Source organism: Oreochromis aureus, linkage group 15 (genome assembly GCF_013358895.1).
Source record: "Oreochromis aureus strain Israel breed Guangdong linkage group 15, ZZ_aureus, whole genome shotgun sequence".
NCBI classification, from domain to species: Eukaryota; Metazoa; Chordata; class Actinopteri; order Cichliformes; family Cichlidae; genus Oreochromis; species Oreochromis aureus.
In genome coordinates this window covers 17,989,694-18,009,499 of record NC_052956.1, presented here as the reverse complement: position 1 = coordinate 18,009,499, position 19,806 = coordinate 17,989,694, and the positions used below count along the sequence as shown (strand labels likewise).

At 37.6% G+C, this 19,806-nt stretch overlaps 1 protein-coding gene across 6 annotated transcripts in view; it reads right to left on the bottom strand.

Moving 5' to 3' along the window:
* Positions 1 to 19,806, bottom strand: part of LOC116311524 (DNA (cytosine-5)-methyltransferase 3A-like) — a 98,616-nt gene that overhangs the window by 30,204 nt on the left and 48,606 nt on the right. Inside the window, exon 1 of one of the 6 annotated variants that reach the window (XM_031728687.2) lies at positions 11,816 to 11,983. The exons of the other annotated variants lie outside the window; for them this stretch is intronic. Within the exon in view, the coding sequence (XP_031584547.2) occupies positions 11,816 to 11,878 (63 nt within the window). The 5' untranslated portion in view covers positions 11,879 to 11,983. Of the gene's footprint in view, positions 1 to 11,815; positions 11,984 to 19,806 lie in introns of those variants that run through there. 6 annotated transcript variants of the gene reach the window in all.

Genomic DNA, 19,806 nt, shown 5'->3' with positions numbered 1-19,806 from the left:
AGGATTATATCATAAAACTGGAGAATACAGCACAGACAGAATGTGCAGCTCTTTGAATGGAAGTCAGGAAGACACAGAGCTCAGATTTTCAACTTAAAGTTGACTTCATTGTACAGCAGTTGTGACCAATTACAATATCATATTATAAAAATACACGATTAAAAGTCTTGTTTTCATACTTTCCCTGAAGTACAAAAGTACACAAAACCCCCCAAATGTGAATGAGTTTCATTATTAGTTTAATAGAGAGGGGGTAGAGGAGTTAGAGCTGTACTTTTATATTTTAGAAGTCAATCATGATCTTTGTGAATAAAATCCTTGGAAAAAAACATTTTAATTCACTCAGACTGGGGGGCGATCGATGCCTGTGGTTGCAAAAAGACTTGTGATCCTATAGAGGTCTATGTCAAATCAGCCCTCAGCTCCCTTTATTTATGACTTCAATAAAAACTTTCCTGATGACTTTATGGTCTCAGTCAATAGTTTCATGTGTTACTGAATAAAACCTGATTTTAATTTTGTAAATCACAGCCCCCATTAAAGTTTCAAAGGAAGATAAATCAGCATCTGGTTTACCCTTTGAATGACAATTCGCTACTTTATGAGTGTGGAGTGTCGCTCGATTTCTTAGTTCGATCCATCCCTTCCTTTTTCAGAACAGTTTGTGGTGGCTGACGTACTCATCTCTGAACTTCAACAGGAAAAGCTTGAGGTCACAGTGGCTACAATCATCTTTTATAAACACTCCACGCTTAGACTCTACTGGACTAGCTTTGCATGACTCAAAGTTCTTTATTTATCGTCTACTGGGCCTTGATGTTGCCCGTCATTTCATCCTCTGATGCAAGATGTTTTTATCTCCACTCCCCTTAGAGATGAAAGGTTTAGATATTAGAAAATGGAGACCCCATGTGAAATAAAAGCAAAGACATGGAAAGAGATACAGCAAGGAGACACTTTAAAGTGGACATAGCTGCATATTTTCATTCTTGTACTCCACTTAAGTAGCTTTGCATGATTCATAAAACAACGTAATCCAGTTTTATTTTTCCAACTGGACCTTAAGGAAGCCCCTCATTTCATTATTGTCTATTTCTGATGTCATATATAGCCAAGAGCTAAAAGAAAAAGTACAAACTCAGTGTTTATAGCAGTCTGATGCCTGTACTTTTGGATTACATGAACAGATACTGACATTGTTATTTAAAAGTTTGGTCACATTTGAGATGAGAAGCCACAATAGTGAAAGGATTTATATGACATTTTCCTTTAGAGTATTGGACAGGAGCACTCTGGCCTCCAAATTGTAGTTAAAAGTAAGAATAAGTAAATATCAGAAGGGCACTTAGAAACCGCAGACCTCCACCAAGGCCATTTTTAAATAAAGTAATCCAGGTCGACACCAAAATAGTAAAGGTTCTTCTTTTTTTCATGTTACACCTCTCCTCAAGTTTCATGGAAACTGGTAATTTTGCACATTTCATAACATTACAACCTAAAACTCATGATTGTACATAAGCATGGCATTTGAGTAAGCATAGTGCCCACCTGTGATTATCAGTAATAGCTACCTGCAGAAAATCAAACTTCAGTGCTGAAAGATGACACAGTAATGTGGCTCTGAGTTGAGCTCGCAGCTTAAAAAAATAAAAAAACTAACCATGTGCTCACTCCTACAGAGATTTTTATTGACCTAAAATCTTTCTAACACTAAAGAGAACCATTTGTTTGTTACTGGAGCTGATGTAGAAACCAAAATGTAATGAGACCAAAGTGTGAAACAAACACATTCTGCTGCATTCCTCTAAATAGAAAAAAAGAAAAGGAGAAGAATGGTGAGGGCTACTGATGGCATAAATTCACGTGGAGGAGACAGTTTGTGACGGTGTTCTCCTGAGTGTGATCCCGAGGTGAGAAGGTCACTTTTTCTCACTCCTGTTGGCCTCTGACCTCATAAAATCCTAATCAGCCTGTTACATGGATCATAGACAAACCACACACACACTCACTCACTCACACACACAAAGAAAGTGAGGAAATCTCCATATGTCTTCACTGGTCCCTAAAACATCTGGGAGACTTAAACAAAAAACTGGATTTTTCCTTCCTGCAGCTAAATGGCAGCTATTTTTAGCTTTTTTCTATTAGTCCAAATGTTTTGTGCACTAAAGGTAAAGCAAGCATACTAAAAAAATAAAATTTTGCAGTTAACCTCTTTTGAAAATACTAAATCAAGTGGATATTTGGTGTGAACACAGCTGGCTTTGTTGGTTTTGTTATGAGTTTAGAAGCTATAACTAACTAAATACTTTGTGGTTTACATTAAACAGCCGTTCATACTGACCCTCCTATAATAATCTAAATTCTTTACAATCTCAGAAAAAGGCTTCCCAGGCTCTTTCATCAATATATATCAATTTTTGTCTAAGGAAAGAATCTAGGCTGTATTTCCAATGCAGACCGATTGATTTCATATGAATTGAGCCCTTTGGCATTTAAAAGCCTGATGTTCTGATTTGTGTTTTGTCATTTTTACTAGAATTAGAGAACCAAGAAGAAACAGGTTTTAGCCTTGTGATAATTTTCTCACATCACTCTGATCTCTTCTTGAAAGTGTTCTAATCTTTCTGTCGAACACAGAACAAACTGAGAAAATCCTCTGGATAAACTGCACAAATGTCTGGTGTATTTTATTTAACAGTGTAATGGTGCAGGGATTACATATGTTCACATTAACCAGTTATTACTGTGTTAGCCTGGACAAGCTGACAGTCCTCTGCTTAGATTTCAGGTTCCAAATCTTTACTCCAAGGATTTTGCTTATAATGGGAACTTTCTGATGAACAGGATGTTGTTTCATGGATTTGTTCTCTTAATGTCTTCAAGCAGGCCACACTTCAGAAGCCAAGTTCACACAATTTTCATCAATTACTTCTTGTTTGATTATTTTCCCTAACAAAAATATTAGATCTAGTTTCTTGTCATATTTTCACCTGGTTTTCTGCCCCACAGTTTGAGATCCACTGATGTAATCCCAGACCAGAGTGGCTGGACTGTGGGGGCCACACCATCTGTTGCAGGATGAGTTGTTCCTCGTGTGGCTGAAGATAGATCTTTATGACTCTGGCTGTGAGTTTGGTGTCGTTGTCGGGCTGCAGAACGAATCTGGAGCCGATCAGATGCCTCCCTGCTGGTATTTTGTGACCATAAAACAAGTTCCTATACCTTCTGCACAGTCTGTATGTCTGCATGCTGGATGAACCGTAGTTTGACATTTTTAACATACACACATGTCGCACTTATTTACATTCCTTCCATCTTTGTTTAGGCATTCTTGTCATTTTATCCTAACAATGTAATTCACCACAATATTTGGCCACAGTAACAATGAGCTTCAGGGTCAGACATTAAAATGTTATGCAGATACAGCAGGAATTAGTCCAATTACGGGTTTGGAATTCCAAAGTTTTTAGGCTTGATGCCTGAAAAAAGGTCAGTTGTTAACACCAGCTGTAGAAATTTATATGTTTTGTTCTACAACATTAAATATGCAAATATACCAATAATGAATTTTGGCGCTTTTATGTGTCCCACAGAAGGTGATAGTGAATAAGCGGCTAAACGAGCTGGTTTTAGGTAGTGAAGTAGGCTACAAAGTGCTGTACAGAGGAACCAAAGTGTTAAAAAGAAAAAGCAGCAAGTCTAGAGGGCAGGAGAAACAAAGCTGGGCTCCAGTCTAATATCTTAGCTTAGGAAGATTCCCAAGTCATTGAAGAGACCCTGAAGTATCTTCTTGTCAGGCATAATAAGAGCTCTAAATACTTAAAGAAAGGTGCTTCAGGTCGTCATTTATAACCTCATTTGGCAGAGGATACACTGGACCATCATTCACGGAAGTAAAGGAGATAACAATATGCCATAATTCACAGCCACGCTCTATCAGACTGTTCATGAAAACAACCGACATAACTGACAAGCGCCACAGATAATGTGTTAATAATTAGTTCTTCACTTCATGCCGTGACCTGCTGACATGTTTTTAACCTCAAATGAGAGGTTGTTAAACCCACAGCTGAAGATTAAGCTGCTGAGATAAAATCTACTTTTTTTGAAGTTATTGCTTTGCGTGAAGAACGTAGGTTTATATATAAAAATATCTGAGCTATACCGAAGTGAACTGAACATGACATATTTAGACAATAAGATTGGTGGACTAATTAAGGTCCAGAGGGAACACTGGGACTGTAGTTTGATGTGCTTCATAGAGACGTTTCCACACTCACGTGAATACACACACTCTGACCGTACTCGTCTTCAGGACTTTTCAGTTAATCTGAGCGATAAGAAGAAATGTGTGAGGACTGTGTGTGGATAGCCGTGACTTAAATATGGTGTAGAATAGGGCGGTGTCATATTGTAACAATTGTCTGTGATAACAAGGGTATAATTTTTTACATGATAAAACCGTGCCATGTCGAGATATAAATTATACAATAATGCTATGCGTTTAAGTTGCCTAGCAACAACGACACAAGCCCAAACATGTCTAAGAGCAGGAGCAGCGTGCTGATGACCACTGAGTACCTAAAAAAGGACAACCACCTCTATCCTCTAAGCAAAATTATTTGAAAAAAATGCATAAAAACTGTTACCATTAAAGGTGGAAACAACAAACTTGTTTCACAACAAAAGAACAAAAGAAGAGATACTAACAGCTGGTGATGTGTAACACAAAAGTAAATAAATGACTCAATCAAACATCACTGGAGTATTTGTTAGTTGCACTCTATGTGACAGGAAGAGCAAATGCTGGATGGTTATTACTCATGCGGTTATGTGGTGGTAAAGGAGGGCTTTAAGCAACTGGCTAAAAAGCTCGACATCCCAGTTGGACAATATTGCTTTAATTTTTGTTTTATTATGTGACAATATTTGTGCAGGCTCCTAAAGAATTACAAGGTTAAGTTACTTTAGTTAAATGTTAAACTGAAGTGTCATGATTATGTTATAGTTAAAATTCTGAGGACATCATTGTAAGCTCCATGTTGTTATATTTTGTGTTTAAAGGTTTGGTATAAATGAAGTTTATCTTAAAATACAAATCAGAAAAGACTGTAAGCAGGTAGTTCTGATCATGTATCAATTCCACACTTTTTTAGAAACCAAGCTAAGACACTGAAAATCTGAACTGTTCACATCATCCTAGACTCCAAGATAAAGAAAAACCAGCACTGGATCCCAACAATCCTTCATTCTAATCACACACAACAGGGCAGAAAATGAAGATCAGTGCTGCCTCTAAAAGGGGCAACTCTTATAGTGAGGGTGGAGATGCTCTGCAGAACCAGAAGGACACCTAGTGAACCTCACCATGGAGATGCCCAGTGTGAAGCAGTAATAGTCCAGAGTTTGAGGACTGCACAGAAGACATCCACCCAAAGTTCAGGGAAAGATGTCCTGAAACTCTGGGTTTTGCTGCAGTTCATTCTCATGGCATATATACCTTAAAGCTAAGGAGAAATATTGAGAGAAATCATCACAAACATTTCATCATCACTAACGCAATCTCCAGCTTCTACATCATGAGTGTCAGAATCTCAGTGGAGGTTTTCTATGTTGTTTACAGCAGCAGTTTTGACTATGAGATGCTAACCTCTTAATATTACCACCTTATAATTATGACAGCCATGGGAACTGTAACTGTGATATAAAATGTTCATCCTGTTTCGTCTCTAAATTCTAAATTGTAATTTGATCTCAACCTGGGCTCATCTAAACTTTTTGCTGTTGCTGTGAAAGAAACTCAATCATTACGTGTAGCATCTGGACCGGATCATCTCATTACAGGACTTGGAGCTGGCTCGTGCTGCTGAGTGAACTTGGCCAAAGCCAGTCCTGCTTACTGGATGAAACTGTGTTTGTTGCCTGGCAACCTTAGCTGATTGAACACTCCACCAGGAAGTTTTTTTCATGGATGAGGATGACTCACTGGTGACAGGCAGATATGCATTCATCACCTGCTTGGGTTTCTGTGAGCGCAGGGCTCTGGGCTGAAATAACCTGCAGGGTCAGCTTTATGCAAGCAGCACTACATAAAAAAACACAAAGGGATTTGTCACTTTTATTCAAACTGTGGATGCAGTGAAGGCAAAAAATTATTATTAATCTGATAATATTACTGGTAGCTTTACAGGGAATTTATAGCGCAATTCATCACTATCATCACTGGTACCCACAGGACCATATTACCTATTTGTTCTGCAAATCAAATGCAGAAAACCTACAAATATCCCTTTACTCACAACACAGCATCTCATCCCAGCTCCTTCAGAGACATATTTACATGCAAATATTCTCACAACAATATCCTACCTCCTGCCAGTTTGGTCACTCACCACAAAAGAAACCACTGAACCAATAGCAAGACTACACAATAGAGCTTACATGATTCATGGCAACTTTCCCTCTCTAACCCACCACTGTATTGCACTCTTACATTCTTCTGCCCTGACTTTTCAGAATTACACAACTAGGCAAGCCAATAAAATTTTACTTTCACATTCAAAATCATATCTCCTTTCTCTTCAGCACTTACTGCTATGTAGGCAAAAGATAGAACACATTACTACATCAGTTCTACATGCAGTGATTTCAGCACAAACTACTATTTGGACCGTTATTTGGTGTACTCCATATGGCCAACACTAAGCTTTACAATAAGCAATACATTGAAATATATTCCAATATACTGCACATATACTTGTATACTTAGATATTTCTTTTTTACTATATTACCTTATTTATATTTTTTGTATATGTTTATAGTTTACTTTGTCTTACAGCTAGGACTGCCACAAATAAAGAAACATACGTAGACAGATGTTAACTAAGCAATGAATCATGAGTAAGCACAGCAGTTTGTGGGCTTTACAGGATAGAATACACTTGCAGGATAGTGCATGCCTAAAAACCTGAATTAAGATCATTAGAGCAACAGCATTTTTCACAGTTTAAACACATGTATATTTATCACATTCTTTAGTGTCAGTTAGCAAGACTTTGAAGTAAATGTATTTCAAAGAACACATGCTTTGTCTCTTCAAATCATGATGGCAACGAAGAAAACAGAGCTTTAAAACAAATGGCGACCGCTGTATTTTAACCCAAACCATCATCTGTTTCTAAAATATGCAAACCAAATCATCTTTAACGATAATCAACGATAACCAGTAGGCCTTACTTCCTGCAAGCCAACAAACAGTTGTGCTTAGTGTGGCCACACACCACTTAGTTTATATGTTAGTTTACTCTGTCAACAAGTACTACACAATGGTGCCGGTTAACATGCCTGTTATCTGCTTTCTTGCACAGATCCCTTATTTTGTGTAAAAATCTAAAAGAAGAAACTTAAATCAAGGAGCAGTACTGAATAGAAATATTAATATTAGGAATACAAATATAATAAATGAATGCAGATATTGCGTTATGAGGTAAGAATTTCTGTATCTGGTGTTGGAGAAAGTGCTGCTGCCAGCCTGGTAAGAACATTTTCCCCCTTTAAAAATGTAAAACATTATGTAAATGGACACAAATTGGGAGCAGGAAAAATTTAAAATGTGTGTCTAGAGACACGGATCAATAGAACGGAGGTTATGATTATTTCAGGAACTCCTTTGAGACTTCGTTGGATATAAACATGTTTTGAAGGACACATTCCACCTACGGACTCAAAGTATATGCAGTCCAATTCTTTTCATTTATGTTGTTTTTACTGCATTGCTGCATTTTTTTGCTGTTATATAGACTGTTTTTATGCATTGTAGTATGACTGTATTTTTTATATTATGCAGGAGAGGAACCTGCTTTGTGAACCAGTTTAAATGAAGTAAGGCCAGTTAAATGAAACGTATGCACTGAAATCTTTGAAAATACACAAAACAACAGACTCTGTCTATGGAGCTTCCCATCAGCCTTTAAATACTTCACATCACCTGGAGCAATTACAATCAGGTGCCACATAAGGATAGGTCTTTTGTTTTCTGCCCACACAGCTGCCAGCTCACTCAAAGGCAGCAAATAATCTGACTCAACATTACGACTGAGGGCAAGTTTAAGTTCGCACATATTGTTTTACTACATATAACATCAAGTAATTTATGCTGCAATCAGTAAAAGTGTGATGACTGTGAGGTTTGAAATGACCTTCCAACCTATAAAACACACAGTAATTAGGCCAGTTGGCAGCATTTAAGCTGGAAGACTTCCACTTTGCTGGGGCTCATTCAAGCCTCTATGGTAGGCTGGAGAAGATTTTCTGGGTTCACCCGCATGTTTGGTCACAAATCTGTGTACTTTTTTTTTTTTTACATCAACGACTCCTGTGAACCTTTCTGTCAAAGAGGAACTTCTCCGATTCAACCAGAAGATATCATGATAACAAGTTAAAGTTTGTTTAAAAACAAAGAAAAGTGAGAAAGAAGGGTACACGGGGGGCTTTGAAAATACATCTGCTTGAAAGAGTGGAGAAGAACTGTAACATATGACTCGCCATCTTTGCTACACTATGAATATGTTTTTACAAAATGTCTTATTAAATGGAAACATTTAATAAGACATTTGTCGTTACTGCCTTGTTTGCATGTAAACGGCAAACTAGTGGAAAAAGATAAGTTAAATGAAACAAAAATAAAAACCATACTTTGGCGGGAGAAAAAAAACCTGAAACAATATTGTTTTACTTCACGAAAGTAACTAAGAAGATAAAAATGTAGAGGGAATGTCTTGAACCAGCTTGATGAGGGTTTGATGCAGTGTGTCAGCTTTGAGCTTGTATTGCAATGTCTCATATAAGCTCAAATTTTGCTCCTAACAAATAACCACTGCATTATGACAATTAGAAAGACTAAAACAAACACATAAACTAATACACACTACACTGAAACAAGCAAACCCACACTGTAAAATAAACTGAGAGGAAACCAAAAATAAAAAGAGGAAAAACTAATAAAAACACAAAACTATATTAACAGGTTCACACAAAGCTGATCTCAAGATAAAAGGCAGATAAACATTTTCTGCTTCGTTTTCTTCTATTATTCCCAAGTTTTATTTATCTCTAATTGCCTGTACTTTTTTATTATGTTTGTTTGTAAGCCTGTTTTTAATATTACAGTGAATATAATACAGTGAATTTGCCCGTTGTTGTTTTTCTTTATTTCTGTTTTCACTGTTTATTATATGTGAAGCCAGTTCATTTTAATTAACTGAAATTAAGTTAAAAAAATTCAAACTGAGACTGGAACACTAACTACAATACCAGTCAAAATGAGTGAGTGTGTCCAGACCTTTAACTGGTACTGTAACGCAAGACAAATATACTTGGTAAATCTTTTTAGTTTCATATTTGCACAAAGTTTTTACCACACAGATGAAGAGGCTTTGAAAGCACATTTTGAAATCATTGGCTTTCACATGGCTTTTGTACTCTAACACTTGTTCAGCACTTCTTATGCCCCCAACACCCCAATTAATTATTTAACAAAACAACTAAAACTGAACATTTTTAAAGGAGGAAACTAAACTGAAATGATTGAATCTACTTGAAACTAAAGAAAATTCTGTAATACCTCTGGTTTGAAACGCTATATATATATATATATTTGTATATATCTGTCTGCTAGACATCTTCACATGAAATTGATATGTGCGTATAGTCATGTGAAGGACAAATAACAGCAGGAGATGGCAGAAAGACACAAGGACAGCAGTTTTAATGTCGTAAGTTACGACTTTGAACTTTCACAAACCCCTTGGCCTGGTCAACGTTTTCACTCTCAGTGCCACCCCCTCAACCTCTGACCTCTCACCCTATGACCTAACCAATGAGCCGTTACTTAAACCACACCCACTTTAAGAGCGTGACTGACCCTGACCTGCAGACGAACCCTGCATTGCTCAACACTGCATACACACACAGTGCAATTAAAAGAGCAGTTAAGACCCCTCCTCCCACGTTGTCAATAGGCAGCACTGCTCTTTCATTAGCATTGATCGCGGCCGAGGGACATGTTAAAGAAAGGCAATCAGTGTTTTCCAGGAAGCTCTCCTGAGAAATCCTAATGAAATAGACTAAACAACATGTGTCTGATTGCTGTTTAAGGACAATAACAAAGTGCTCGGACTGACTGTAGCATAATAATTTGGTGATTTGGTATAGTTTTCCAATATTAAGTAGAGATTTGGCCACTGGAAAATGACTGAGCAACAAAAGGTTACTTGTTTAAAAATACACCCAAGCCTGATGGTAATCCTGGCAACTTGCTGACATTTTCCATTTGTTTACATATTTGGTAATATGTAAACTAATGGACAAATGACCTTGTGACTGGGAATGTTAATCTTCCACCCAAAAAAAACCAAACTCTGGATTGTGTAGCCTTTAGTGTGCTGTGAATGAAGAGCTTCATATTTCAACCTAATTTGTGTGTCGTTTCAGCAACAAGAAAAGCAGGAACGGCTTACAGCCATACAATCCTCTCCATTGATGAGATACTGTTACCTGGCAGACCTCACCTGACCATGAAACTGCTTTTCTGTCAGTTTGAGCCTGTGAAAATGGGGGAGTATATAAAACGGTTGTAATTTCTTAACAGTTAATGAAATAATTGAGGCAAAATTTTATTATTGTTGAAAAACAAGAATTTGAGTGTAAGACCTAAATCCTGTTCTTTCTTCTTATAAACATTCATAGAGCAAAGTTCTTAATGTCCTTGAGTGAATATGATCAAACTCAAACCTAAATGATGTTAATTATATCATACAATACTTAGACGATTTGGTGGTGTTCCCAATAGAGTACTGGATTAAACTTTTCAAACTTTTCAAAATACAAGGACACAAATAAACACAAAACAAAATTAGTATCTGGCTGTTTTTTGGACAAAACCTAAATACACCAAACTTTACAGCGTCATACTTTGGTGTTCGTTTCCAAAGTATCACACACTGTTCTGCCCTCAGGGAACTACAGTTGTACAAGACCTCTACAAAGAGCTAGCATTATGAAAAGGAGTCCAAGCTTTGTGGTCGTTTTCAAAATCTCTGAAGCAGAAATGAAGTTTTCTGCGATGACAGTTGATGTCCAAACAATAACCGAGAAAGGTTGGCATAGGAGGTTGTCAAAGAAGATTTTTCGAAAAAAGAAAAATAATTGTTTGAATTTAACTTTTGAACCTTAGTTCTCTTTGCATTAATGGCTTCCAAACTTTAGATACTTACATAGGGGGCACAAGAGGAAATTGGAAAGGTCTCAAGAGGGAAAAAGCAAAGTATTTTTGTTTTTCCTCTTCTGTGGAAAGGAAAGGCTGTTTTATCACAAGCCAAATGAAAGCAGTATATGTAGGCCTCAATGATAAGTCTTAAGACAACATGTGTATGTTGCTTTAAGAAGACCAAACAAAAACAAGAAGTGGGAACTGAAGGGTTAATTCAGTAGAAGAGAGTGAGAAGCTTTAAAGCTCTTTCCCTCCAAAACCAACAAGTAAACAAAAATGACCCCCACTAAGTCAGTTCAAACCCTCTGTGAGATGTTCTACTCCCTCCACTTGGTCTAAAGCCAGCAGAAAGCATTAAAAAAAAGCCAAGTTAAACATCATTTTACTTTAGCCTGCCAAGCAAAGTCGTGCTGAAATAACTTGGCAATAGTTTGTCTCACATTTTGTTTTAAAAGAAAGAAAAAACTTGAACTTAGGCTCACATATCTTCACACACTTGCAACACGTGCACACAAGAAAGGACAAAAAATTAAATCACTTACAGGCCGGGTATGGTAGCTCTGCAACGGCAACCCTTCCTCCCTGGCTCTCTTCCTCTCTGTCATTTTCTTCGTCTGTCTCTCCTTCTCTCTAACCTCCTCCTCTTTCTCTTCTGTGTGTCTCCTGGGCTACACTCACCCTCAAGCCTTCTTTACCATCTCCCTCTGATTGGCTGCCAGTGAAGTGTGTGATTTACTGGCTCCTTCACCTAACAGATGTTTAGGTGAACAACACACACACACACACACACACACAGATTGGTGGTGTGGAGTTATGTCTGGCAGCCCCAGGGTTATAAGTGAGATAATGACACACAGACACACACACAGAGACGCACACACACTCAGCTTAGTGTGTGTGCGTGTGTGCGTGTGTGCGTGCGTGTGTGTGTGTATGCAGGCTAAGGTCAAAGGTTAGGTAAGCCGTAGAGCTGACAAGGCTGTGGGATGTGTTAGGGTCAGCACCTCGCATATGCACACACAAATGTACACATTAATGCAGCCATACATTGAGACAGAGGGAGTTAGACAAAGGAAAATAAAGCAAAGCTAACATAACTTCTATAAAATGAATTCTGGGAATTGGTGGGACCTCATATGTTTGCATACACTACTCTATAGAGCTAAGGCCAAAGACTGTACATAAAAGATGGACATAGCCACTGTGATGGTTGGTGATGTCACAAAATGATGCCTTGAGCTAAACATTTGCATCATTGTCATCTTGGTGTTTTGAAACCTAAAGTGTCAAGAGAGGTGTGGATGCAACTGTAAAGCCCACAATCTTTTATCCCCCAAACATTAGTGTCACATTATATTGACTAACCATCAAAACTACTAACTGTAACCACAAACTCATCAGGAATATGTTTGCTCATAACCTAGACCCAGGATGTCAAACATAAGGCCTGGGGACCAAAATCGGCACAGCAAAGACTCCAATCTGGCCCGCTAGATGGCTTTGGAAAATGTAAAGAAGGGCATATATTTTTGCGTTTTTTGGCAACCACAGGAGTCTTCCCCTACAGGCCATTAGAACTACAAGTTTAAGGTAGCAATGATATGTGAAATAATAGTTAGCAACACAAAGTCAGTGAACTGACTGCCAGTGACAGCAAAGATTGCTTTTTAGCTGACATACAGGGGTGGTAAATTCAGGGGTAACTTAGGCAACCATTGCCTGGAATGTCCATGAGTTACCAATGGTTAAGCAATAAAGTGAGAAGTGACAGGCAAATCTTGGACGAGGTTTAAGTGTGTAATTGATTTGCTTTTTGTTGTTTTCATCAATCCTCCACACTACTGTATATGTGTACTGTTTATCATGTAAGTTGTGGAATCTGAACTTGCCCCCCCGGGTAACGGGAAATTTACACAGCTGTGAATATACTCAAAAAGCGTTTACACATACGGAGTCTAAAATATGCTGAATGCAAGCTGCAATGCAAACATGTAGTGCAGCAATTGAGGGGTATATTGATAGAAAAAAAATTTAAAGTAATATTTTTTGTTTTATTACTTTTTCTAGCAAAATTGAAGGAAATGCCATCAGCCACAATGTTAGATTTTATGCTTCTGTTAAGTTTCTGTTGTTCAAACAAATTAAGCAATTAGATGAGTCCGTGTTGGGCACTGGGAAACAATAAAGTCACAGACTAAATAGGTATTGATTTAGCATTGGCATATGAATCAGTAAGGCCAAAAAAATCACTGCAAGCTGTATAACACTTGATGGTGGAGGTAAAGTAACTGCTAGCTGAAGCAAGTGATGTTTTAAAAATGCTGTTGATTGTAGTGTGTGACTTGTTCGTGACCATTGATCATATCTTGTTTAGGAAAGTGCTGCACACTACAAATAAAGGTGGGAGGCTAAAACAAGGCTGCGACTGAAGGTGTAGATTGTTAAAGATGGGAAAAGGATGCATAATAAATGAAAAGATGCCATTGTAATTTTATTGGTCCAAGCGACTCTGCAGAGTTAAAGGCTTTCCTCCAGACAACAGCGAAATGGGATATTGATGAGGGTGTTAACAGCTGGCTGCAGTTCAAATGACTGACAGAGCAAATTCACACACATATGCACACAGGAACCTGGAACTGGTTAACCTCTGTCTCCAGCACTGATTTCACCCCCTCTCTCCTTCTGTCAAATATACACACGCACATACACTTTCACTGCTTTTCTTTCCCATCTTTCACTCCATATCCATCTTTCTCTGCTTTATATCTCAGTTAAAACTCTTTACAGGATTCATTTTCTTGCCAGTTCTCTTTTTTTTCCTTCAACAACTTGTTTTTTCATTCTGTAGCATTCCTGTTTTACCTTCTCAGGCGTTTTCGTATTCTGTTTATCATTATTACATTACACTTTGACTCACACGTTTCCACATTCTACATTATAAACATTGCGCACTAAAGTTGGAACTAAATATTGTTGCAGATTCATGTGAGCTGTAGCTTATAATTGCTTCTCATATTTCCTTATCTGATAATAATTACTTGACTCAGACTCAATAATTAGAGAAATGTGTGGAGCATTACCATCATGTCGTAACCTCTTAGATTTTATCTTGTGAGGTTTTCAAGAGCTGAGAACTGCTGGACTAAACTGCCAGTGGTGCATGAAGTGCTAATTGCACATCAGCAGGTGCAACAATAAACGGCTGCTGACATATCAGTCTATCACTATTGCCAATTTAATATTTGACTTAATCGCCTCTTTTAGAATATTTTGGTACTTTCCCTGAAGTATTCTTTTAAGACAAAGTTTGTCCATTTTTTTTAAAGACTAAAAAAGGGATCTTATCTTTGCCCTTCTTCCTTCATTTCTGTTTTCCCTCATGTCATGTTTCATGTTCATAAAACATAACATGAACAAGAAAGATTGATATAATGAGGTCAGTATATATATCAGTAATCCATGTGAGCTAAAAACTCAGCTTCAGATGCTCTAAATGCTCAGTTTTAGGCATTTTGTTTTTAAGTTAATCCCCATAGACTCCAATGTGAAAATGCATACATTTAAATGACTAAGACGCATGTTTACAGACTGATACAGACGTTTTTGTCTCTGTGAATAGTACATTTTTAATTATTCACTGGTTAGGAGACTACTAAGGCTTAAAGTTAGTGCCATGTGTGCTTTGATTGACAGGTGTCAGTCAGTCAACTTCAGCTCCACTAGTTAAGAGTCTTTCAACAGCATTTCTGTCAGTGTTTAATGAAAAAAAAATTAATGAAATTATGTCAATAATAATTTTTTGGTGTCGTAAAGACTGTCCAGGTTTCTGCTTTTAACATTTACTCTATTATTTTTCTTAATCTGCATTAATTAGCAGTTATTTGTGCCTGTGCATTGTGTTTATACAGTTTATGGGTGTATCTTGATAATCATGCTGTATTTGGACCCTCTGGTCCAAGTATTCTGGCTCCAAAACAAAAACACTATAGCAATAGCCAAAATGCCAATGTTGAGACTTTAAAATGAGCCTGTGCTGGAAGTGAGTACTTTTATGCTATCGTCTAATTATGCATGTAAAAGTCTCATTAAAATTAAAAATCACCTCTTTAGAAGTGACCTGGACAACAGTTCAGCAGATATTGATAGCATGATAGGCCACCTTTGGATAAATTAAAGTTTAAAGAGCTGTCCTATTAGTCTCACTAGACTCATGTAATACAAACATAGCTTTGGAGAGCTGCTAATGACTCAGTAAGTGAGAGGATAGTGTTGACAGGAAGCCAGGCATGCTCTACCTCTCTTTCTCTCTCTCTCCATCTGTCACATGCACATGCAACAGTTTGCAGATTGAAGACAAGCTGGCATCAGTTAGACCAACTAGACTCTGTATGTGTTTACATATGCTCCAATTAAGCAGAAAGTTTTTTTTGAAATCATAATCGTCATTTTCACCAGTGCAGAACTGATTTATAGTTTATGAAGTAATTTAAAGCTCTTTTTGCTCTTTTCAAGCGATCGCCTGTCACGTCTCACAGGCTTCAAAGTTTGTGTCCATCAAAAACTGACTGCACAGCAGAACAAGTTCAAACACGAGGGAAATGTAACCACGTGTGGTTTCTGCTCACTCTCGCTTTCTTCCTCCCAATACTCTTGCTTTTTTCTCACGCGCTCTTTCATGTCCGTGTGTGTGTCAATAAGCCTTAATGACTTTCTCTCTCTCCTTTTCACGACCACACACATACACACTTCCTGGCTCTTTCGGTCATTCTCTTTTTTCACTTTAAGGTCATCTCCACACACTATATGCCTTGCTCGTGGTTACAGCGCAGTTAACCAGCCAAGCATTTTCCTTGAATTACTATGTGCTTACTACTATAACTATACTATAACTCAGTCAACTACTCTCAGATATAAGCATTTCACAAATGCTGGGTCAAACCTGCAGGTTAAACTACCAACTGGTCACTTATGTCTCAGTTATGAAGGTACTTGGTGGGTAAGCCTAAAATTCCCTCTCTTTAAGCTCTATTTTGATCACAAGTTCCAAAGGGAATCATTTGTTTCTCTCTTTGCTACATATTTCTCCAAATTCACCTCCTAGTGACTCACTTTGTCCACCTGCTTACTGTCTGCCTTGCGAGCACCAAGCTGCACCTGTTTTCAGCAGGTTTCTGTGCTCCAAGCAGCTGTAGCTGCAGCTGGAAGACGAACGAGTAGAAGAGAGCTGCAACACTGAACCAAAATGATGATTTTAGAAGGAAACAGGTTAAATAACAGGTGCAAGGACGCATCAAAGAATAAGAACAATCTAAGAACAACTTATTGTTATTTTGTTGAGAACATCTTCCTAAAATAAAGGACTTCTAAAGTGTTTTTGTAATACCGTTGTTTTGCTTTCCATAATAAGCAGGAAATCTGGATGGTGATGCACCATCTGTCGCAGCAAGCCTACTTTGGCAGTTGACTATACAGTGCTAATTATAAATAGAAATGATGACTTGGATATAAAAATATATTTGACACCACATACTAAATTTATTTGGTACGTTTTTAAGATATTTAAAGTCATACACACATCAAGCTGAAATTTTAAACTCCTGTTATAAATGTGCCAAGATTTCAGGTAAAGCTATAGAGCATAGGTGTCAAACTCTGGCCCGCGGGCCAAATTTGGCCCGCAGCCTAATTACATTTGGCCCGCGAAGCCATACCAAATTACTATTAGAGCTGGCCTACTGGTATTATACAGCTAATATATATATTGTTTAGTATTAAGCTTTGCTTGTTCCATATTCAGTTTTTCAGCAAAATGTGTTTGAGTCCATAAGAAAAGATTCATTCTTATATCTGGAGGAATAAATATAGTTCAATAAATATTAACGTTAGCCCGCGACTTTGTTCCAGTTTTGAATTTTGGCCCACTGTGTATTTGAGTTTGACACCCCTGCTATAGAGGATGTGATAATGTTGTAAAAAGAGGAGAAAAATCGAGACATCTATTTAAAAGTAAAGGACAAATGGGTGGGACATCAAGATTACAGCTGTTTACAAGAAACTCAGGATCTTTAAAGAAAACATTTCCCTCTCATAATATAATATAATATAATATAATATAATATAATATAATATAATATAATATAATATAATATAATATAATACAATATAATATTATACAAATATCCATGGACTCACCAGTCACTTTCAACTTTTTAAACCTACAGGAAGGATTCATTGAAAGAAAATGTGATGGGGGTGGCTGCACAGGAGAAAAAAAGACACTGTTTCACACAAATGTTTATTACATCTGAATTGCACCACTGGTACACTTCAGACCAATGTCAACCAAATATCTTTGGTGGACAAACAGTGCATGTGAGTCTACGGGAAAGGAAAAGGTGCCATTTTCACTTTCACTGTGTCAACTGTTGGGTAAATGCTGCTGCAAAAAGCCTGTAATACTGAAAGGAAACAGGTCATCTTCCACAAGCCAAGTCGTGGAGGGGAAGTCCACTCCCCTCCAGTGTAAACAAACAAACTCTGCAGAGCAGAGCAGGGTGACTGCAAACACAGTAAAGTGATGAAGGCCGAACAGAAAGCCCAAAGAGGTCAAGTTAAATAACATAATGACACACTGAATGCTGACAAGAAAAAAATCTTTCCAGATGTCAGTGTTTTGACCCAAAACAGACAAATGTCCACCCCACACTTAAGACAAGTTCCAACAAGAATAAGAAATTGCTAACACTGGACAAATGGGGCAGAATAAGAGCAAACCACAGTAAAGAGCTCTCAGACAACACTTGTTCCAATCACAGCTCAGTTGGATGTAATAAGCTATTTATTGTTATTCTTACAGTATTATTTAAATACTGTGCAGGGTTTATGTAACATTATGATTTTAAAGACATTTTTTTTATACAATTTTAAGTGTCAAACTGGCTGAAAAGTTTTGGCTGGAAAAAAAAACTAAAAAATTATTTGGATTGATTGGATTGGGTGAATTTACAAACACCCATTTCTCAGATTTGCCAGCAGTTTCCAGGTGTCATCTCAGTTAATGTACCTGGGCAAGAACCTCTATGTGAAATGACAGACAATAAAGGACTACAGAGTAACACAAACAAAACTAAACTAACCTAAAAGAACACAAAACTTCAATATAAACACACACACACACACACACATACACAAAAATCCCAAGACACATCTTGGCCAATCAGATCATGAGAGGACAGCTGAGGCCCACTGGTATTGATACCAGTGTCTATCATGTGTATCCAAGGTGTTCGGAAATCATTACTGTCTACCTCGCCTCCTCTAGAAAGGCAGAAAGCCCCACACAGCCGTCTGTTGCCAATCAAGCACCAGATTTGTTCCGGAAGCGTTGGCACAAAAAACCCTAAAATGTTTCAAGAAGGCTTTTCCAAGTGTTTAGACTGGTATGACACACACTTGCAATTTGCAAAAAGGCGAAAGACTTAAAGAAAAAGGACCAAATAAAGTCCCTTATTGATGAAATATTTTGCTGTTATGTCTTTGCTGGGGACAGATTGGAAAACTTTTTCTTTTTTCACAATGTAAAATGTGTGAGGCCAAATGTATCTCAGACCACCAGTGATTGGATCGCAACATTTACACTTATGGCACTGAACTGACTGATCAAGGTGCATTTTAAAGTCAAGTGTAGCCAATTTAATTGAACAGTTAGCTACTATTTGAACTTTCATGCTGCACACAACCTTTTGTTCATTATGTAACCCTTAACCAGTCCATGAATTAGACTTTAAAACATTTAGTCAGGAGAAGCAGAAGATCTAAAACAATTTGATCCCTATCAGGCTGAGCCTTTTGTTAGTTTTACTTGCAGGTGTGTACTTCTCTGTTTAGTTTGGATGGGGCGCATGCTGCTGTGCAGACTGCAACTACAACTAGAAAGGCTGAAATTGATCAAGAACCTAGAGAGATATATGGGCTGGATTGAAATTGCAGAAGGCCAGATTTGGCCAGTGGGGCTTGATTTAGACACAGGAGGTTTTGTCTTACCATTTTATCAATTAGAACAAAATGAAAGAAACAAAACACTCTTGCTTGAGAGATGAAAACGACATTTGTTAATAAATAACCAGCCATGAGGAAGAGTCAGACTCATGACTTCTGATTCTGGAGATAATTTCTTACCCCACTGAATTCATTAATTCACTGATGTGTCTGAACCACAGGGCTTTAATGGTAACACTAGGTGTCTGAGAAGTGATAGTTGTAGCAGTACTAACAAGCAGTTTCCCCAGTATAAATGGAAATGGCATAAAAGCATTGTTTTTACTGAAATAATGGACGTCAGGTAATTGCAGTCTGTGTCTTTGGAGTGTCTGTTGTGTGCTGACCAATCACAAGGATTGTATAATGAAGTAAACCATCAGTCACATGGTGTTGATCATGAAAGGCCACAAAGAAACCCCAAACACGCCCCAAAACATGAAGGTGGTTGTAATAAAAACCCCAAAACATGTGGATTTGCTTTTATCACAATAAT